General features: G+C 41.7%; 1 protein-coding gene across 1 annotated transcript in view; it reads right to left on the minus strand.

Moving 5' to 3' along the window:
* The window catches only part of Ctnnd2 (catenin delta 2), an 874,755-nt gene extending 870,252 nt beyond the window's left edge, over positions 1-4,503 (minus strand). Inside the window, 1 exon segment of the mRNA XM_028882044.2 lies at positions 4,382-4,503. Within this exon segment, the coding sequence (XP_028737877.1) occupies positions 4,382-4,418 (37 nt within the window). The 5' untranslated portion in view covers positions 4,419-4,503.
* Between the last annotated feature and the right edge of the window lie 15,892 nt (positions 4,504-20,395).

A 20,395-nucleotide genomic window follows, 5' to 3' on the forward strand; every position in this document is an offset into this window, starting at 1 on the left:
TAAAACATCCATCTTAATTAATAAGTATAAATTTACAAGCCATTTATTCACATATTTTATACTCAAATCAACATACTGAGATATTCTACCTTACTGTATCCATTTTACAGATGAATAAGCTGAGTCTGATGACCACATTAAATGGTCAGGGGCAAACAGCTAAAAGACAAAAGTTGATATTCACTCAAAGCCAGTGTTCTCTCCATTAGGAGAGATGCAAAACAGCATTACATTATTTAAATTCACTTTTCTAATAACTTTTATTGCAGATCAAAATTATACAGAAAAATGAACCATGACCTACAACCTGTGTGTCATTGATGTATATTGGTGAAATTATTATGGCCACTCCACGTAGTTAAAAGGAAGATTTATTTAGTGGGTAACTTACAAAAAAGGGAAAGGTAGGTTGTGGGGTCTGGGGAAGGTGTATCGCAATCCAGCGGTGTTCTCTGGAGCTCTGCTTGGTCCACCTCCACCATCTAGGGTCCCGGAACCGAGCAAGCGCTCGCCCATCCAGGTCTCGGGTCTCCAGGCGCCTCCCCTGGCCCCGCCTCGTAGGCGGAACAGTTGCCAGAGTCTCAATGGGGGTTGGAACTTCCAGATCCAAGCTGGAATGGCTACCCACTACAGATGTATGATTTTGAAATAGTGGGATGTATTATAATATGTAATATATATAAACATAAAATAAGCTTAGCATTCAGCAGACAACTTGACCAGGGAAATGGGTGGATGCACGTGTATGACAGAAGTTTCTAGGAATCACTGTCTCATTTATTTGATCATTATTTGTAACCTGTCAAAAAATAATTGATACAGAATACAATTTCAATATCCTAATGTTGATGAGCCATTTCCTACAAATCAATTAGCTAAGATAAAGACCTTGAAAATCACCTCAACTGCCATGTGATTGAAAGATGAAGAACTGGAGTTATCATCATCCCATATTTTTGTTATGAGTCATAATTTAATGGACTAAAATCACAGAATGATAAAATATTTCTATGAGTTTCCTGTGTTGGAGGTACTGTTTGTGAACATAATTGGATTCATTAAACCTAACCAGGCAGTTTATTAATCAGTAGGCTGGATTGGCAGACAATGTGATGGAAACTATTTATGTATGACATGTTTAATATTTTATAGTCATATAAAAAGCTGCTACTTTGGCATGTAATCAGATAAACTTGAAACTAGCAACAAGAACCATGAACTGTCTTCCTGAAATTAACTTTTCACACACAACACCACACACGTCATGAAGCCATCGAAGGACTTCACGTTTGGAACATGGACAATGACAATCCTCTTGGAAGCCAGTGGGAGAATTTGGATTTAAAGTTCACTTACTCATAAACTAGTCAGCAGAAACCCATTGTGTGACACCTTCAACCAAACTACTGCCTTTAAAAAAAATAATTGTGTGGTGTATGCTTTATTCACAGTTTGAATCTGAGCTTAAATATGTCCAACTATGTGGAATCTCTTTAGAGTGAAAATTACAACAGCAAGAGCAATACAAGTCTCACTTTCCACTAAAAGTGACAGTAACATTCAGAAAAAGAAACCACCAAGAAGGGTGTGTCCGTATTCTATCCATAATGGGGGGAGCAAGGGGTGCGTTCTGAGGAAGTCTGAGGTGTAACATTTTCTATTTTGGTTTCAGTTGACTTGCTACAACTAGATATACTGATCCACACAAAGAATAAGTGGTTTTATAAAAGAAATTACTATAAATCATTTTCAATTTAAAAGTGATGGTTTTCCTTTTTTAAGAAGAACCTGACAAAATATAAGAGAGCTGTGCAAAACTCTTTAACAATTCCACATATGTGCCCAACATCAAGGAGCAGCTTTTTGGGGAGAGGCACTACACATTCAGTGACATTCAGGAAGAGATATTGGAGGATACTGTAAGTTCATTTTTCAATTTTACATCCCATTATGAAAGTGATATTACTCTTAGAAAATATTTAACAAAACTACAAATTGCCTTTTTCCAACTAATATTATTTGAATTTCATTTTTTTCCCTCTCTGTGATGAACTACTGAAGTGGGAGGAAGAATTGATGACTTCCATTGTATTGTGAAAGATGCGAAGTAGCTGGTAATGCAGTAATTTGACTGTGTGTGACTTTTATTATAAACAATGCAAACATTAGTGACATCTATAATGACTGGGTTTTACAACTGCACAAACACACACAAAATTAAACAACCCCTTTCAACAGGACTAGGACAATTTCATTACAGCAACAACCTCACGCAGTTGCTATAACTGCCATTCAGTCAGGTGCTATCATTTCCAACCCACAATATGGCATAAAAGCCTCATGCACACTCCATGGAGTTTTTTTTTTTTTTCTCTCATGCCCAGCAGCTGCTCTCTGAAGGCGCACAGGGCCATGCAGTGTATCAACTAGTCTCTAAGAATCATGGTTAAAACTGAAGCATTAGACTTGAAGAGAGGAAAGGAACGGAGGGAGAAAAGCATTCCTCCTTCATCTAAGGCATGCTTTTGAGAGATTCTACACTAATATCACGCAAGGGCTGCAACAGTGTGCTCAAAGTGCTCCTGTAAAGTTCCCAGAATGTGAATAAAGGTGAAGAAAAAATATTGGTAAAAAGAATCACAGTGTTCCCTTAACTTGATAGAACAGTGTAGCCTCTGGCGATAGAGCGCCCACTACGCTCACTAGTTATTAGTATAATTACAGTCCTTCTAAATTTCAACAACTAATTCCAAACGTATCCATCTTCATTCAAGCCCTGAGACCTTGTGACCCACAGACCAGTGAGGATACTGTTCCACATTAACAATGGATTCTGCTTGGCTCGGAGAAACAGTAAAGGAAGGGGCATCCGGTAGTTGAAAACAGCTATTCCACACACTAGGATTCTTGCACCTATTGCTCATACTTCCCATAGATCGGATCCACCAAATCATGCACAAGATCTATTTTGGCGATCCAAAAGGAGTCATATCAAACAGTCTTCCATGGGATTTTAGTGTGGCTGGGAAGCCTTCTAATTATGTAGATGCATGCCCACCAGCAGACATCAACTAAACTACCATCAGTGGAAGGGCGCACAATGAGGTAACTCATGGGCAGTGGCAGCACCTCCCCATTTTCATGGAAGTCAACGCAGAAAATCCCCAACATCTTCCATATCAGTCACACAGTTCCTAAAAGTGAACTGTCCGTCATGCTTATCAAGGCCTGATTTTTGCTCATTACATATCTCTTTTCTAAGCCAACATATTTGCTTGAGAACATTAGGCATGCATATTTATAAAGCCTTGCAGAGCTAAAGCACATCAGATCAGCTCAAATGAGAGAAATACAAACCCCCTTGCAAGCACAGCCTCCCCTATTATCCTCTTCTTCCACACCCTTCATTACCCCGGTGTTTACAGTGATACGCAACTTTGGGCATTTGGGAAATAAGTGGCTCTTTGTGGAAAATACAGAGATGCACACCCCCTAAGTCCCCAAGTCTGTTTTCCGACCCCCACCCTCAGACCAAGGAGGTTGCACCTCCTTCCTAGCGACTTTATTCTGAACAGAGTGGCTCAAACCTGCTGAGTAGCAATCGATGAAAACACATTACACACCAGAAGAAGAGGAAGGTCGGGTGGGAGGAGAGCGAAACGCAGCTCTGCTTTCAGCCATTAATTACGAATCACCCAAATATCGCTACGCGTATCTCCCAAGCACAAGCACCCTTGCCAAACCTGGCTGTCAGGCAGCGCTTTCCAGAGCCTCGCTATCTATTGTCAGGGCAGAGAAGCCCCGGAAGCCTGTGAATCCCTCTGAAAATGCGTCCTAGGAAACGCTAAATATAGACCAAAGGGGTCTGGGTCTGGCGAGCAGCGGGAGATTGAAGAAACGGCCATGGACGCATATGACCAAGTCTTTCCATTTTGTTCTAGCCAAACATCGTAATGACATTGAACATAAGGGCAAAAGACTGGAAGGAAGTCTTCCCCACCCCCACCCCCTCTTCTCCCGTATATTAGGGACGTCATGAATGCAACCGGGTTGCTCTGGAGGGTGGCGGGGAGCAGTCGGTGTTGCCCTATATACGCGTCCTCCGAGGGAGAGGGGCGGCAGGGAGGGGAGCACGCGGAGAAGCCACTTGGTAACCGCTCCAAGAAAGACACTGGCCCCGGACCCCGTTCCGGGCAGAGCCGTCTTCCAAAAGGGGACCCAGCGCGATCGCTGTCCTCCCTGGGGGCAGACAGCACCCCACAGCCGCCGCCGCCACCCCTGGCCCGGCCGGCAGCGGAGGACCAACCCCCACCGGCGGTGAGCAAGAGGACGACGCCCGGAGGATGCGCCCGGCTCCAGCAGCTCCGCGCAGGCAACTCACCGAACGGCGCGGCGCCCGACTGCTTCCTGGCGAACATGCACCCGCCGCCAAAGACAGCTCCTCAGTCGGGGGAAAGGCGTGCGCGCCGCCGCCCGGCTTCAGAGCAAGGTCCTGACCTTGCCCAGCTGCAGCATCCTCCGCTTTTGTTGTCGGAGCGCGGCCGCGGGACAAGTGATGCTGGCGGGGAGCAGGGGCGAGCGCGGCGGGCGAGAGGCGGCTCCCGACGCGAGTGCGCAGCGCCCGGCCCGGCCGCCCCTCCGAGCGCGGCGAGCGTAGCGCCCCCTGCCCGACTCCACGGGCGCCGCGGGCTGCTGGGGGTTCCGCGGGGCTCCCCGGCTCGGGCCGGGCTCCCGAGCCGCCGCCGCCGCCGCGCCCGCCGCTCCGCTCGGCCGCTTGTCGCCGCGGGCGCGAGCCTGGGCCGCCCTGGCGCCCGGCGCCGAGCGCTCCCGAGCTGCGCCCTGCGCGCGGCCCGCGCCACCTGTGCCGCCGCCGCCGCCGCCGCCGCCGAGAGCGAGGCTCCTCCCGCCGCGCGCCGCAGCTCAGCCTCCGGCTCAGCCGCGGCGGCCGACTCCGGCGCCTGGCTAGTGTGCGAGCGTCCGCCCCGCCGCCGAAAGCTGCCCCGGGTGCGGAGCATGCCCAGTGCCGCCGAGAGAGAGAGCGCGGCGCTTCGCCACGCGAATTCCACTTCTGGTTTTCGCGGCGGCAGCCACGGCAGCGGAGAGGGGAGGAGGCGGAGCAGGTTGGGAGAGGGCCGAGCATCCTCGGGAGCGCATAGCACCCGGGCTGGAGCAGGTGTGGAGAGTTGATTCTGGCGTCGGGGGGCAGATGCCCGGCTGTAAAAGGACAGCCGTGGAGGGGTTCTAGACTAGCTTGTGAGTTAAGGAGAGCACCGAGGCAGCCGTGCGAGCTGGTGGATGGGGATGGATGCTCTTGCAGATTCTAGGGTTCCAAAGCAAAGAGCGCATGACGTCTGTGAGGTTCTCTTCACGGAGTCTGCCCTGTCTCCATCACCTCCAGTGTTCTGATTATGTTTTTCCCAGATACTCTCTCCTTATGCAAACTCAGTCTGGTTTCAAATCTGTTATATAGGTGAACTTCCTGAGAGGAAGACCCCTGTCGGATCTAGAGCTTTGAAGACAGTCGATTTCTCCTCGACCTTGGATTACTTGTTAGCCAGTTGTCGTCTTCGGCACCTCCACCACTTTACTTTTTTCCTCTTCCCATTGTCCCGTGCTAAAATGGAAACTTAGTTCCTCTTCCCCAGACCCCAGTGAAGCCGGTACAGCTTTCTCCATTTCCAACTGCGTTTCCCATATGTCTCTCAGTTAGCTAGCCATTAGTCCACAGAGTGCGAAAACTAGCAAGCACAGTCACACTATGGGAAGTCTTGTTGGAAAACAAAACCCGTGCTGCATGCCAAGGCAGGCTGTCAGGCCCTCCCCCTATGTCCCTGTCAGCTGCAACATTCTGGAGTGGCAAGGCCTAACAGTCACATTCAGGACAAATACTTCTCTTAATTCTCCCACTACTCATCCCCCTTGGCCCTGAGGCTCCCACACTCTGAAGCTGTCCTCTCTGCTCCACCCCTTCCTAGGACCCTGAGACGAAGATGCCCGTGACAGAAAGCATGGACTTGTAAGAAGAGGAAAGGTTGGTCCCAGCTTCAGCCATCTCAGGGATGTTTCTATTCGGCTTGCAAGGGATTATCCAACAAAGTCAGATGACTTACATTAAATCTGAGATCTCCTCTGTTATTCTCTGGAGTTAAAGGCTGAGGCAAATGTAAGGTTAAACAGACCAAGCAGGTAAAGGAACGAACAGAAGATGGAGCAATGGCTGTTCTCAACAGTGAAATGTGCAGCCGTTCCGCTGACCTCAGGTAGGCTAAAGGCTCACTTGCAGAAGCAGTTCCCCAGTGTGGGTACTACTTGGAGCTGCTGTGACGCTAACATGGCCTGATTCCTGTGAGGGAAGACCTGTGGTCATTTTCAGGTGTTATTTACATCAGCGCCAGTTGAACGGGGGACTTGTTCATCTGGAGGACAGCAGGCCCCAGACATCCTCCAGTCTCCAGGTCCCCAAGCTACAGCTACTGTGGTTACAGGCATGAGCGTGGGATCAACAGGCTTTTTGTGCGGGTGCTGAGATCTGAACTCAGGTTCTCACAGTTGTAGAACAAAAACATTCAAGGCAAAATCCGTTATTGTATGTGGTAGGTACACAGATTCTGTCCTTAGAACATATATATGCACATGTTTATGTCCCATCAGACTCCGTGTGAGAAAATGATTTTCTGAAGCCCCCTTTTTTTCGGGGTGTTTGCTCTGTTTTCATTCTTTTTCGTTTTAAATGAGCAGTTGCCAAATTCCCATTGGTTTATTGTGCACTGTGGCGACACCCATGAGCCGCCCCTGCAGGACTTCTTGTGGTGGGTGTGGGATACTTACACAGAAATGCCCTGGACTGCACTGATTTAATTTACTCTTTGCTGCATTTCATTGAAACACTTAGGATTTCTATTCTTCCAGAATAATTTGTAACTGGAGATATTATTAAATTCACAATTAGATAATTTTGAAAAATAAGACGAAGTGCTCCTGTGCGATGCTGAGTCTTGGGTGACTCGCTGCTGCCATCTTTTGCTCCTGCTTCTGATGGTTCCTGTAACAAGCAGTATCCTACATTCACACATCCACTATGAATTCAGAAAATTGTTATTCTCTTAGTTTCCAATTATAGCAATCAATGCTAAATGAAAATTCATTATTGTGGCTCTTCTGTTTGCACATTGTTAGAGCAATGTGCTACAGAAATCACTTCTAAAAGCAACACGTGTCTCTTGATCTTTCCAAATCAACTTAAAATTTGAAGCAAATAAATTTATACATGGAAGTTTGAATTAAGTATTGAGAATAAAATATAATAATGAAAAACATTTTATAAAGTCACATATCATATTTCAGAGTTGGAAGTATGATGATTTGGGGAAAAGGGTGTAATCTTTATTATAGTAAATTGCTATCTTGGTCATGAAATTCAACTGGAAAATGGTGGCTTGCCATTTTCACAGTGTATTACCTATTGATAAGCAAAACTATTGAAATTGGGAAGTATAACTATGTGTCAGCAATTTTAGTTGCTGCCCTGTATTTAAATACAGATAGTCACAGTAACTAACTCCTTAAAATTTATAGAGACTGGAGAGCTGTCTCAGAGGTTAAGAACACATACTGCTCTCATAAAAGGACCTAAATTTGATCCTGTCACTCATGTGGGACGGTGCACAACCCTGAGTAACTCTAGTTTTAGAAGATCAGACATCCCCTTCTGGGCTCCACAGGAACTGCATTCCTTTGCAGATGTGTATACATATACACATATACATATACATATACATAATTAAAACAAATCTTTTTAAAAATCATTATTTAAATTCTACAACCAAGAATCCATAACAGTAACTCATCAGTGTAATCATGACATGGGATTTATATGATGCATATAAATAATAGTAAGCTTAAAATACAACATCTTACTTTTAGAGTATTACTATTTTTTGAGGACTGCAAAAATAAAAAAGCAAAAAATAAATAATAAAAGAGTGGTTTACTAATCTTTATTAACCACACCTATGTCAGGGTCATTTCACCGTTTTATTAAAAGGTTTGCGCTCCAAGTAGACTGCCCTTTATTGCCACTAAAGCTCATATGATAGGGACACCCTTTTTCTTTTCCATTCAGAAAATGTTTATTGAGTATCTTCCAGAGTCCAGCTCCAGATGAGGGCAGGGTCTGAAGTGGGTGGATGCAAGAGCAGCTAAGGAGAAATCAGACACGGGATACTTCTTAGTTTCGTTTTAGGAGAGATAGACAGAGAGGAAGCACATCTCGGTGTGGCTTGACCTACCCTGACAACCTGTACCTCTCACAGGCTTTACCTATACACAAACTCATTTCCTCCTAGACTTTAATCATTGATTGCAAAGTGATTTCATGCTCCATGCCTTTTCTGAAGCCTTCCGTGATTGCTTAAGCATATGAAAGTAAAAGAAACAAAACAAGCCAACGGCAAATTTCATGAGAACCAAAATCTAACATTATGATAAAATCAGTTCTTTTAACTCAAAATCTTTTTCCTTAAAATTGGTGTCGTAAAGCCTTGTGGTCACAGAAAAACTAGACAGGATGTCTTTATTTAAGTTTGACTAAGTTAATAGATCAGGAGCTATTTCCTACTACTTATTATTCTATTAATCTACTATAATGAATATTTGATCTTTCTACAGAAATCTAATTCCTTGGTCCCTTGTTTAAATTCTTTCTTTTATACCTGACATAAGACCACCTTCCTTTCCCTTGACTTCTGAAAGACCGTGCTCTGCTCTTTATTCTTTCTTCAATCAGAGAAGTCCTGACCTAACAAGTCTTCTCAGGAAGCCAGGCAGTTGACTGAGCCAAAATGTTTCTCTTTGTGTCTCTGTCATAAACTCTTGTTTCAATATGGTCTCTATCTTTATTACAATCCTGCAAAGAGTAAAGGAACATCAAGATTCCCAGAATTGCTTACTTTGCCTTCAGGAGGGCACCAAGGCTTATCATTAATTTTATAATAAAAAATCTTTTCTTTGCCCATATTAGTTCTGTGTTTGTGGGGAAAAGCATGACAATCTAATAATTCAGTTATAGTTTTCAGCTTCTAAAATTTTCCTAAGTTTTTCTTCTTTAATGATTTATTCCATATCCTATGTCTTATGCTTACTAATAACACTTAAGTAATAAGTTCTATAGAAGACTCTTGCATAGCTAATTCTCCCAGCGAATCACCATAAGTTTTATTCTTAACATCAGCCTCTATAAGAATTATTACATTCTCCCAGTTCGATCCTTCAGTGAGGGGCCCTTAACATCAAGGAATTCAAACATTAAACATGTCAAAGATACAGGCAAGAATTGTGCAGCAAATCCTACCAAGGGCAGTGAAGGGTCAGTCCACGTCATCCAAGCACTGTGAGTTTTGTCAAGCAGGGCCTTCAAGACACTTGGCATTGCCAAGTATCTATTGTGGATTACTACTGGGATAAAATTGTAGAAACAATGAGGAACAATAGAGCAGATGATGAATTCCCTATGACTTAAACTAGGGTTATTGGATAAGAATAGAAGAAAGCATCCAAGGGAAAGGTCTCGCAGAGCCTATGATTGAAAATACCCTCCTTCTTGCTTGTATGCGTGCTGTGCGGTGCTATGAGTCATTGATTCATTTCCATCATCTAATGTTTCCTAATTGTTCATTTCTCTTCAAGCAGTTCTGTTTACTATGCCAGGACATGGGTGATGGGTTCGTTACATTTCTATTGCTGGGTCAAAATCTGTAACCAAGGCAACTTATAAAAGGAAGCATTTAATTGGGTTTATTGTTCCAGAGGATTAGAGTTCATGAAGGCATGGTGGCATGAACAGTGAGAACTCATAATATGAACTGCAGGGAGATGGAGAGGGTGTGGGAGAGAGAGAGAGAACTCAAAATGATGAGAATCTTTTGAAACCTTAAACCCTACCCTAGTGACATATGTCCTCCAGGAAGGCCACATATAGCAGATCTTTCTTGTCAGCCTTTCTTTGGACCACCAGCCCCCAAATAATGACACAGAGACTTATTGTTGATTATGAAAGCTTGGCCTTAGCTTAGGCTTGTTTCCAACTGGCTCTTACAACTTAAGTTAACCTGTTTCTATTAATCTTCATTTTGCCATGTGGCTCTTTACCTCCCCTCAGTATGGTCAGTACTGTGCATCCAACTTGCTCTGAATCTCACAGGTGAAATCCCACCTTTTTTCTTCCCAGCATTCCCACCTTTTCCCAGAAGTCCCACCTATCCTTTCCTGCCTAGCTATTGGCTGCTCAGCTTTTTATTAAACCAATCACAGTGACACAATTTCATAAAGTGTAATCAAATATCCCACAACAACCTCACCTTCTAATCCTTCCCAAACGGCCACCAAATGTAGTTCAAGTATCCAAATATATGAGTCTATGGAGACTGTTATCATTTAAACCGCCGAAGATCGCATGGAGAAGAAACAGTGTCTGAAGTCCTAATACAAAACCAGGAGAGTTCATGTTAGGTTAAGTGCTGAGTTTCTTTGATACACAGTGAAGTCAGTGCTTACACTGGCAAGAAGATATAGGGTTCAATGAGGGGGTCTAAGAAAGATCCTTGCAGGAATCAAGGTCACGGTTTATACTGAAATCTCTGAATTCTGGATAGCCTGGTCAGATGTAGAAAGGACACATATTAGTCCTCAGAAATGGACTGTGGGTCAGGGGTCTAGGCCAACAGGAACTGATGACTTTGCCACATTTTCAAAAATACATAGTATTACAGAAATGAGGCTGGGCACAAAAATCTCCAGAATCACTCAGCATTACCCCACTCTCATCAAGAGAATGACACACCCTGTGGTAGTTATCTTTCTATTGCTGTGATAAAATACCATGGTCAAGGCAACTTATGGAAGAAAGGATTTATTGGGGCTTGTGGTTCCAAAGGATGGAGCTCATGATGATGGAAGAAGGGCACGGTGGCAGAAGCAGGAAAATCAAAACTACCCTGAGACTCCATCTTACACATGTCAGAATGGCCAAGATCAAGAAACAAGCGACAGCTCATGCTGGTGAGGATATGGAACGAGAAGAACACTCATCCATTGCTGGTAGGAGGGCAACCTTGTACAATCATTGTCAAAATCAATGTAATGATTCCTCCAGAAGATGGGAGTTGATCTATCTCAAGATCCAGCTAAACCATTCTTGGCCATATACCCAAATGATGTTTTACTCTATTACAGAGACACCTGCTCAACCGTGCTGCTCTGTTCATTATAGACAGAAATTAGAAACAGCCAAGATGTCCATCAGTGAATGAATGGATAAAGAAAATGTGGTACATTTATATGGTAGAATATTATTTGGTCATTAAGAATGAACTCATGAAATTCGCAGATAAATGGATCCAGCTAGAAAAAATTCATATTGACTCAAGTAACTAGATACAGAAAGACAAATATGGTGTATATTTACTTCTATGTGGATGTCAGTAGTTAAATCTTTACCACATAACCACAGAGTTTAGGTCAGAGTAAGGGAATGGAAAGAAGGAATGGATCTCCCTAGGAAAGGGAAATAGAATAGATGTGAATGGAGCAGGAATGGGAGGATCAAACTGGGAAGGGGAAGAAAGTGATGGGGGAATACAGAGCCAGCTAAAACTAAGGGCCATTTGAGAGGTTGTATGGAAATGTAATACAGTAGAATCCTTCTAAAAATATATATCCATCATATATATACATATATATCATATGATAGATATATGATAGATGTATGAAGGCAATCTAAAAGAAATTGCCAAATGATAGGAGAGACAGAGCCCCAACTGGCCATCTTTTGTCACCGAATGAAGCTTCCAGTGCTCAGAATGCATTAAGTCTAATTGAGTTGTTGGCCAAAAGGACCCCATGGGAACCCCAAAATAACCCAGGCTATTGCCAAGGCTTTTAGTTGCTCTCCTCAAATTGACAGTAAGGCACTATTGCTAAAGACAGCACCCACACAACTCATCAAACATGGGGAAGTTGGTTCTTAGCTAGCACCTTCACCCCTCTGACTAGTGTTTAAAGCATTGGAATGTGCTCTGTATGCTACCATAAGTGAAAGGTAAACATCAGCACAACTACATTGTCGTTTATCTACAATAATGACTGGCCTGCAAGACACACTAGTGCATTCGTGGCACAAAGCTTGTGGGAGTAATCAACCAGTACCTGAATATATTTAAGGTCCATGGGAAGGAACCCATCCCCTACACTGTTCAGGTGGCCAAGAACCTGAGATGGTGCAGGCCAGGGACCTAGGGTAAAACTAAATAATTCTGTTCTGCTAAAGAACATAGCAATAAAATGATTCCTAATGACATTTTGCTATGCTCGTAAGATCAGTATCTTGCTTTTAGCCATCATCAAAGAAGCTTCCTCTTGCAGTAGACGGAAACAAATAGAGATTGCACAATGTGCAGAGAGTGAGAAACCTTGGAACACTTAGACCTAAATGGGATGTCTTCGTCAACTCCCTCCCCATAGGGCTCAGGGAACTCTATGAAAGAGGAGTCATAAAAAAATGGAGTGGAGATTGAGGACAGCAAGGGAACAAGGCCTTCTAAATACAGCATGATGGGACCAACACACACATAAACTCCCTGAGACTGTGACAGTATGCACAAGGCTTTCATGTGTCTTTCTCAAAAAGGGGTTCCAGCACTGAGAGGATAAGTGGACACGTGCCTCCATCCCTAACCCAGAAGCTACTTCCAATTGATAGCCACTTGAAAATGAAAAATTAGTTCTCTTCAACAGTCTCACTGGGGATACAAACCACTCTTAACGGTTCATGAGGTCCCCATGCCCATAAATAGATGGAACAAAACAAACTCAGTGTCATCTTTGGAGGTTAAGCCTCATAATGTTTTGTTAGGACGTTGATTTGATTTTGTTTGCTTCTTTATTTTACCTCGCAGGTCTTTGCATATATATTATGGCTTCTGGTTTTGTGTGTGTGTGTGTGCGCGCGCGCGCGCGCGTGTGTGTGTGTGTGTGTGTGTGTGTGTGTGTGTGTGTGTGTTTGTGGGATTCCTATGTGTGCAAACTTGTGTCTCTGACTCTTTATGTATTTTTTGTGTGTTTTCTTTTGCTTTTTTAATTCAATTTGTTTGTTTTATCCTATCTTGGATTGTTTGTTTGTTTTTTATATTATTTTATTATTGTTCTGGGGATGCTTGTTTATTTTCTAAGGAGAGACAGAACGGGTTTGAATGTAGATGGTTTTCAGATAGAGGCTACCCATAATCCCTTTCTCCCTCTTACTATAGACATATTGTGTTTTCCTCACATGTCTTTTCTCTTAAATTAAAATTAAACTTTGTCAAGGAAGAGTAGTTTGTGTGGTCTGAAACCTCATACGTGAGAGTGGAGGCCAGTGAACAAACAGCATGTGATGTGATGTGTTAGTTAACTGATCCACAGATGACATCTCATTCCGAGCTTCATGTAAAGAGCCCGCTTCAGTGATTATTTTACCATCTTCCCTAATGGGTAGTTTTTTCCCCCTCAGGCATAGGTCAACTTTATGTTTTCCACCCACTCAAGTGTTACTTTCAAGATGATATACAGCGCACATTGTGATGTGAATCTATTCATTACAATAAAGCCCTAGAATGTTTCATTTGATCACCTACAACAAGCAAAATGTTGTTCCCTAATCTGCTCTGAGTCTGAAATGAGTGAATCAGTATATCACAAGCAAATGCCACTGTGCCTGCACATGGAAATGGTTAACAATTGATGGTTGGTATGAGCAGTGACATTGAGATGTCCTTTACTGCTGCTGTCTTGGTCTTACTGTACAAAACACCCTTACTGCATTTTTTTTTTGTCTCTAGAATACAGGTGATATGCAATACTGCAATAAAGTGTTTTCATATTCATTTATTTCAAATAAGTGTTAGCTGAATTTCTCATACATACAGGCAATTATATCATGCAGATTAATGATGAGATTTCACAATCAGTTCCACTGTGTAGACTAGCTCCGTAAAATGCCTTCACTGAATTTTAAGGAGTTAAAATGGGAAAATCAATGCCACAGACTCAAGGAGCTTATCTATTTTACTATATCTCATGATGTCATACATCTTTACATGCTTTTGTTTTTTTTGGGTTTTTTGTTTTGTTTTTCTGTGTGAGTCCATCACTCTGATTTGTTGACACAGTATGAGATTCATATTTTAAGAGATCTTTGTCTCTGTACATAGGATATATAGAGGTGATATTTTATACTTTTTGAAATCAAATTTGTATTTTCACAGTGTGTATATTGTTATATATTTTGTTTTGCTTGATGTAAAATCAGCAAGTTCTTACCTAAATAAAATGGAAATTTCAGAAGTATACGAAAAAGCAAGACCATTACCCCTCAGAACACTTTGTTTAATTTTCATCTCATATTTTTTCTTAAATTGAGATATAGTATAAAATACCTATCCTTATATTCACTTAAAATTATATTTCTATACTTTTAAATTGCTTCTAACATGTTCCTATTCCAAGGCAAGAACATCCCTTAAATATCTAATATTCCATTTCATATGATGTTTTACATGCCAACAAAACAGTCAATGAAGACTTCTCAATCATTTTAAAAGACAAATGTTTCATTTGTGAAATAATTCATTTGTGAAATAATTCATTTGTGAAATAGTTCTAGGTAAGATGGACTAGCTTATGGCAGCTCTCCATCTCTGCTGAGTATAAGTAGATGTCTTGTATGGAAAACAGGAATATTCCCAGAAAGCACCTAAGCCTTTCTGGAGCCAAAAGAACTAGAGGAGCCAAGATCCCAGACAACAAAGTGTGCAGGGCAGAGCTGGTGTTACATTCTTGCTCTCCCTCCAGAGCCTCAGCCAGTCCAGAGCAGTGGGAGAGGCTGGGTTCCTGAGGTAGAGGGCTATTGTTTCACATTGGCAGAGGTTGTTCCAATTGAATAACAGTTACGTGTGTTTATGACAGCTCATCTCTAGTTAGTGAAGTCCCTGAAAGCAAAGGGTGAACAGGCGATCCTTCGGCCTGGGAAAACATGAGACGTTTGAGGCAAATTTTCACAAGGTGTATACACATGGCCTACTACTCTATGCAATTTATTACTCAAGAATGTGAACAATGTCTACATAATAGTGACTAGAATGAGTGAACACATATGGACTAGAAATAGACTCACAAGTGCTCCAGAAGGTGGAATCAGGAAACAGGTTGTTTAGAACAGTAATGATCTATATGTTCAAAGTAATACAGAAAGCAAGGAAGTGAGGGACAACAACAAAGTCAGCAAATTCACCAAAACACTGGAGTCTGTGAGGATAACTCTACCATGAGTCCAAGAGTGCCTGTAATAACTGAAGCTAATTAGATTGTATTCGATACCTGTGATAACGATATTTTCTAAACATTCAACAAATAAACTTTCACTAACTTATAAGGAAAACGTCAATGAGCTTTATGACATTAGACTGACTCAGAATATATTCTCAGACAGTACTATGATTAAGCCAGAAATCAACATCTCAAAAAGATAGAAAACTTTCCCTTAGGATTTTAATTTTATACTATTTCAAAATAGGCCTAGAAGGAAGGTTGTATTACTTGAAGGTTAACAAATTTTTACATCTCAGCTCAATGTGCCCACTATACTATGAATTAGGCATGTCCTTTGTTTTGCTGTTCGCCTTTACATGTCGAGATTAGGTCTCTGCCCCTTTTTGTTGGTTTAACAAGTTCAGATACTGCGTTAGTTTACAGAGACTGCCAAAGCAAACATACCACCACAGGTGGAATCTTCGACAAGATCAAGGTGTGTGCAGGTTTGGTTTCCATGGATACTGCCCCTGGCTTTCCAATAGTTTCCTTCTTTCAGTTTTCTCTTAACCATCGCTCTGTTCTTTCCTTATGTTGTGGACTTAGGACTTCCCCCGTCTTTCCCTCTAGATTTAATATATGACTACTTTTGTTTCCAAAAGTAGTCGTAATCTAAGGAATGAGACTCAGGGCTTCAATGTATGAATGGGCCACAATTCTACCCATAAGAGCGGCCATCTGCTGGTTGTCTTGAATGGTAATTGGGCATTTAGAACTCTCACTCACCCTGCTAATTCATTATTCATCGATTTATTAGCTCATCAAATATTAAGTCCTTATTCAATTGTAGGCCATGCCGTGGGCCCAAGAGTGGCGGGCATCACTGCTGTTCTGGAACTAACACTCTAGAGGAAGACAAAGGCGATGAGCAGAGAAATAAACTTCTCCATATTGTTGTAGCATCATCGTGAATCATTGCTGAAATCTGAAGGACGTGGAGGCAAGTGCTAGAGCTTTAAAGCATGCTGCTTTCAACTCTGTGTTCAGGAGGCCCTTCTCTGAGTAAATGACATTTCTGGCCTGAATACATAAAGAAATCACACTAATATCTTGGATGCGTGTATTCTGTGTAAATGGCACAACAGTGTCAAGGGGTGTAAGGCTATTGTAGTATAGTATGGAAGTATGTAGTATAGTATGAAATATAAAGTATGGAAGGAAATGAACATGGCATGTTCAGGGTGTAGATCATCCTGTTTGGGTCACAGGAATACTTCTACATTGCAAAGGTAAGGGGGCATGGGTGAATTTTGACCAGATCAGTCAGTACACCACAGAGGACAGGCTTCATGCCCAAGGTAGGGAGGAGGGTCAGAAGAAAATAGCCGTGAACCTTGCTCTTAGCTCTCAGCCTCTAGGACTACTGAAAAGTAAATGCATCTAGTTTGAAGTCCCCAGGCATGGATAATTTAAGGGGCAATGGCAGGAGAATGGATTGTGTACAAACTTGTACTGTGGTTTTCTAAACCCTCACAACTGAGATAGCAATTCTTTACATCATGCCAAAGACTTGGTGGGAGATTTCTGGATTATGGATAATGATGTTTTGATTTTTTTAGGTTATGAGTGTTCTCCATTTTGGCTGTTCTCAAATGCTGCCTGCCATGCAGCTGAGTGGAGAATCTGACAGTTAGAGGTGCACAGCTCCTGTTGGGAGTGGTGGGGCGTACAGGCTGTCTTAGTTCTTTTCCTGTTACTGCAAAAACAAGCACTCTGACAAAAGCAAGCCAGAGCGTTCGTTTTGATTCATAGCCCCATGTACAGTCCCTATCTCTGGGCGAGTCACAGAAGCAGGAGCTGGAGGCAGCTGGTCATGTTGCATCCAAAGGACTAGTGAGTGACAGACGTTGTCACACAGCTTACTCTCTCCTTTTAATCCATCCCAGGCCTCCAGCTTAATTCACATAATCAAGAAAAATCCCCACAGATAAGCCTCAAGATCAACCTAACCCAGATAATCCCTCCGAGGTATTCAGAGCCCTATCACCTAGATGGTTCTAGAGCTCATCCAGTTGACAATTGAGATTAGCTATACAATACATCCATTTGGACAAGTTTAATCCCAACTCAGTATTGACTTCCCATTTGGGAAATGCACATTTCCTGAAAGACGGCCAACTGTGAGAACACCCCTTAGGACTACTGGCAGGTACAAGAACATGTTGATGGGATTTAGTAAACACTGGGGGTGTTTTTGTTAGTTGGTACACGACACTTTCATTTTGATGTAATCGAAATAGGTTCATAAACCCTAGTGTTCACATGGCATGAAAAACTGTATTCATTTCTATCCCAATTGAAACCCAAGTTCAAACTCTGAGCTCCAGCTACTGGAAAATGTAAGGAGGTGAGAATGAGTTGAGAAAGGGTTGGAATTAAAACAAGAAATGTTTCTTAAACAACCATGAATTAGACACTAAACAAAAGAAGCAATAACCTTGATGTATTCTCTAATGGTTTCCAGGTTGGTTAAGTGGATTTTGTTTGGACCTTCTCAGTAGACTGTTGCATTGTTAACACACAAGCATACATTGGTGTTTCCCCCTCCCCCTTTAAAATAACAGCTGGCTAAGTATTTCTTTAGAATTCCATCACTCTGTTTGATAATCCCAGTGCATGACTGGGAAGAAGTAATAATAACATGATCTCCCTCTGATCCTAACTGTATTTTTTCTAAAATCTTACCTTGAATTTTAATGGTTAGTGTAATATTTTCTATAATAATTTATATCACAGGACCATTGTTTTAGTTGTCATTTTTTTCTAAGGTTCCTCTCACTATATAATGCTCCTCAACTCATTTACTCTCTACCTGATTAGGTTTCTTTGGCAAACACAGATTCGGTTATGTTCAGGGTAAAGTTCTATTTTTTCCCTTTGGCTTAGGGTTTTTTTTTTTTTTTTTTTGTTTTTGTTGTTGATTTTGATTTTTGTTTTTTGTGGGTTTTTTTTTTTTGGCAGGGAGTCATTATCTTTATTGAAAATTCCCACATTTTAACACTTGATAATATCAGTTTGTTCCCTCATATTTTAGTATTAGTCTCTACATACTTATATTTCTGATCATAGTATCTTTTTAAGGTCCCTGCATCAATAAGCTGTCTATGTTTATGTGTGGAGTGAAGCAAGAAAGAATTTATGATGGCGTTGCATGTTAGGAGTGGGTACAATACTCAGAATATCTATGTACAGCAGGTGCTAGGTTTTCAGCTGTCTGGGGGAGGTTGGCTTTGCATTTTCTTTTCATTTCTTCCTCTTTTAGATTTGGGCAGTAAACTCCTATATTTCCATATCAGAGAAGTCAAAAGTAAATCCATGAGTTCTACAAGCACTATTAACTCTTAACACTTTTTTTGTTTTGCTTTCTTTCCCCTCTCTGTTTGTTTAAAAGAAACATCTCACCTAGCCCTGGGAATAGCATGGGGCAAGGTAGTGTTACTACACAGTGTTGTTAGCACTCAGACTGGGTCCAGCGCCCTACATGTGATGAGTCTGGTTGCACTGGGAGGGTTTGTTTAAAGTCCACACTTCCTGTGGATCCTCCGAGCATACTACCACCTCACTGGCCAGGGACGTCTACATTACTTAAAGATTAATTTTCCAGAACAAGGACAGACAACTTTTCGACAAACCTACAGGCTGAGAGTTTACTCACTGGGGTGGGGTAGGGTGGGATGGTGTAGTTATATCTGCAATCTCAGTTCTGCTAGTATATGAAGAACTTCTAAAGGCATCTCTTATTGTCGTGGAAGTATTACTGGGAAACCTGACTCATGTGTAAATTCGGTTTTTAATGCCAGCCCTGTGTAATCCCAGAGTGTACTCAGAGTGTACAGACTTCACAAATACAGAATATTACACTTCTGCAATGAAATATTGTTTGTCCATAAACACTGTATGGGTCACCAACATGATTTCCAAGAACAAAATCATTTTCCTCTTATATAATCCTGAAAGTTGCATTTTCTTTGAACTAACAAAACATTCCACTAAATTTGTCAAAACTCATAGAGATAGAGCCCCAAATTAACCAAAGTGTATATAGAAATCATATCTCAATATAAAAGTATAGACAAAAATATCTGGAAATACATTGACATTAAAAACAGTTTAAGAAAATCACAGTGTGTATATATATTTATTAAATTTTGTTATTTTACTTTATACTCTTTGTTTATAAAAAAAACCCTAATTACCTAATGGCCACGGTCAATTAACTGAGCCAAGATGGTGATACCTTGAAGTGGGTTAAATAGTGTGTTACTACTCTGTATTAGTCTCCAGAGAAAGAGAATACACACACACACACACACACACACACACACACACACACACACACACACACACTTGATTTACAGTGGGGTTCCATCCCAATGAACCAAAGAAAAGCTTAAATATTATTAGGTGGAAATTTTATTCTATATAATTCTGAAATTTTTAAATGCTGTGGGGACACTTACAATAGGAAAAAAGTCATCTAACACAAACCCAACTTTATGAACTTTGAGTATCTCATGTAATTTGCTGAATAATTCTAGGCATGGTAGAAATAGAGCAGTTGTATGGGTGTTCTTTCACTCTATTGTGAAATAGAAGGATCAGAAACCATGGCATTGAATCAGAAACTGGATAAAGTTTATAACCTATTATGAGAGACTGACACAAGATGGTGGAAGCTCATTAGTCCCTCATCTTGCCGGCTCCAAACTAGAGACTCAGGCAAGTGGGTCGTGTGGCACAGTCTGAATGTAAAGGCCTGCAGACCAATAGAGCCAATGATAGAGAGCCCGCTATGAGGGCGGGAGACATGGCAAAGAGAGTCATCCGGAAATAACGTTCAATGTGGATATCAAATAATCATTCAGGTAGACACATATGGTAAACCAACTTAGCCCCTGGAATTCATCTCTACGTGTAGCTCAAAGGGGATACATTTAGAAAAAGGATTTTTGTAAATGTAAGTAAGAGAGTTCAGATAAAGTTACACTGGCTTTAG

This window comes from Peromyscus leucopus, chromosome 11, assembly GCF_004664715.2.
Source record: "Peromyscus leucopus breed LL Stock chromosome 11, UCI_PerLeu_2.1, whole genome shotgun sequence".
NCBI classification, from domain to species: domain Eukaryota; kingdom Metazoa; phylum Chordata; class Mammalia; order Rodentia; family Cricetidae; genus Peromyscus; species Peromyscus leucopus.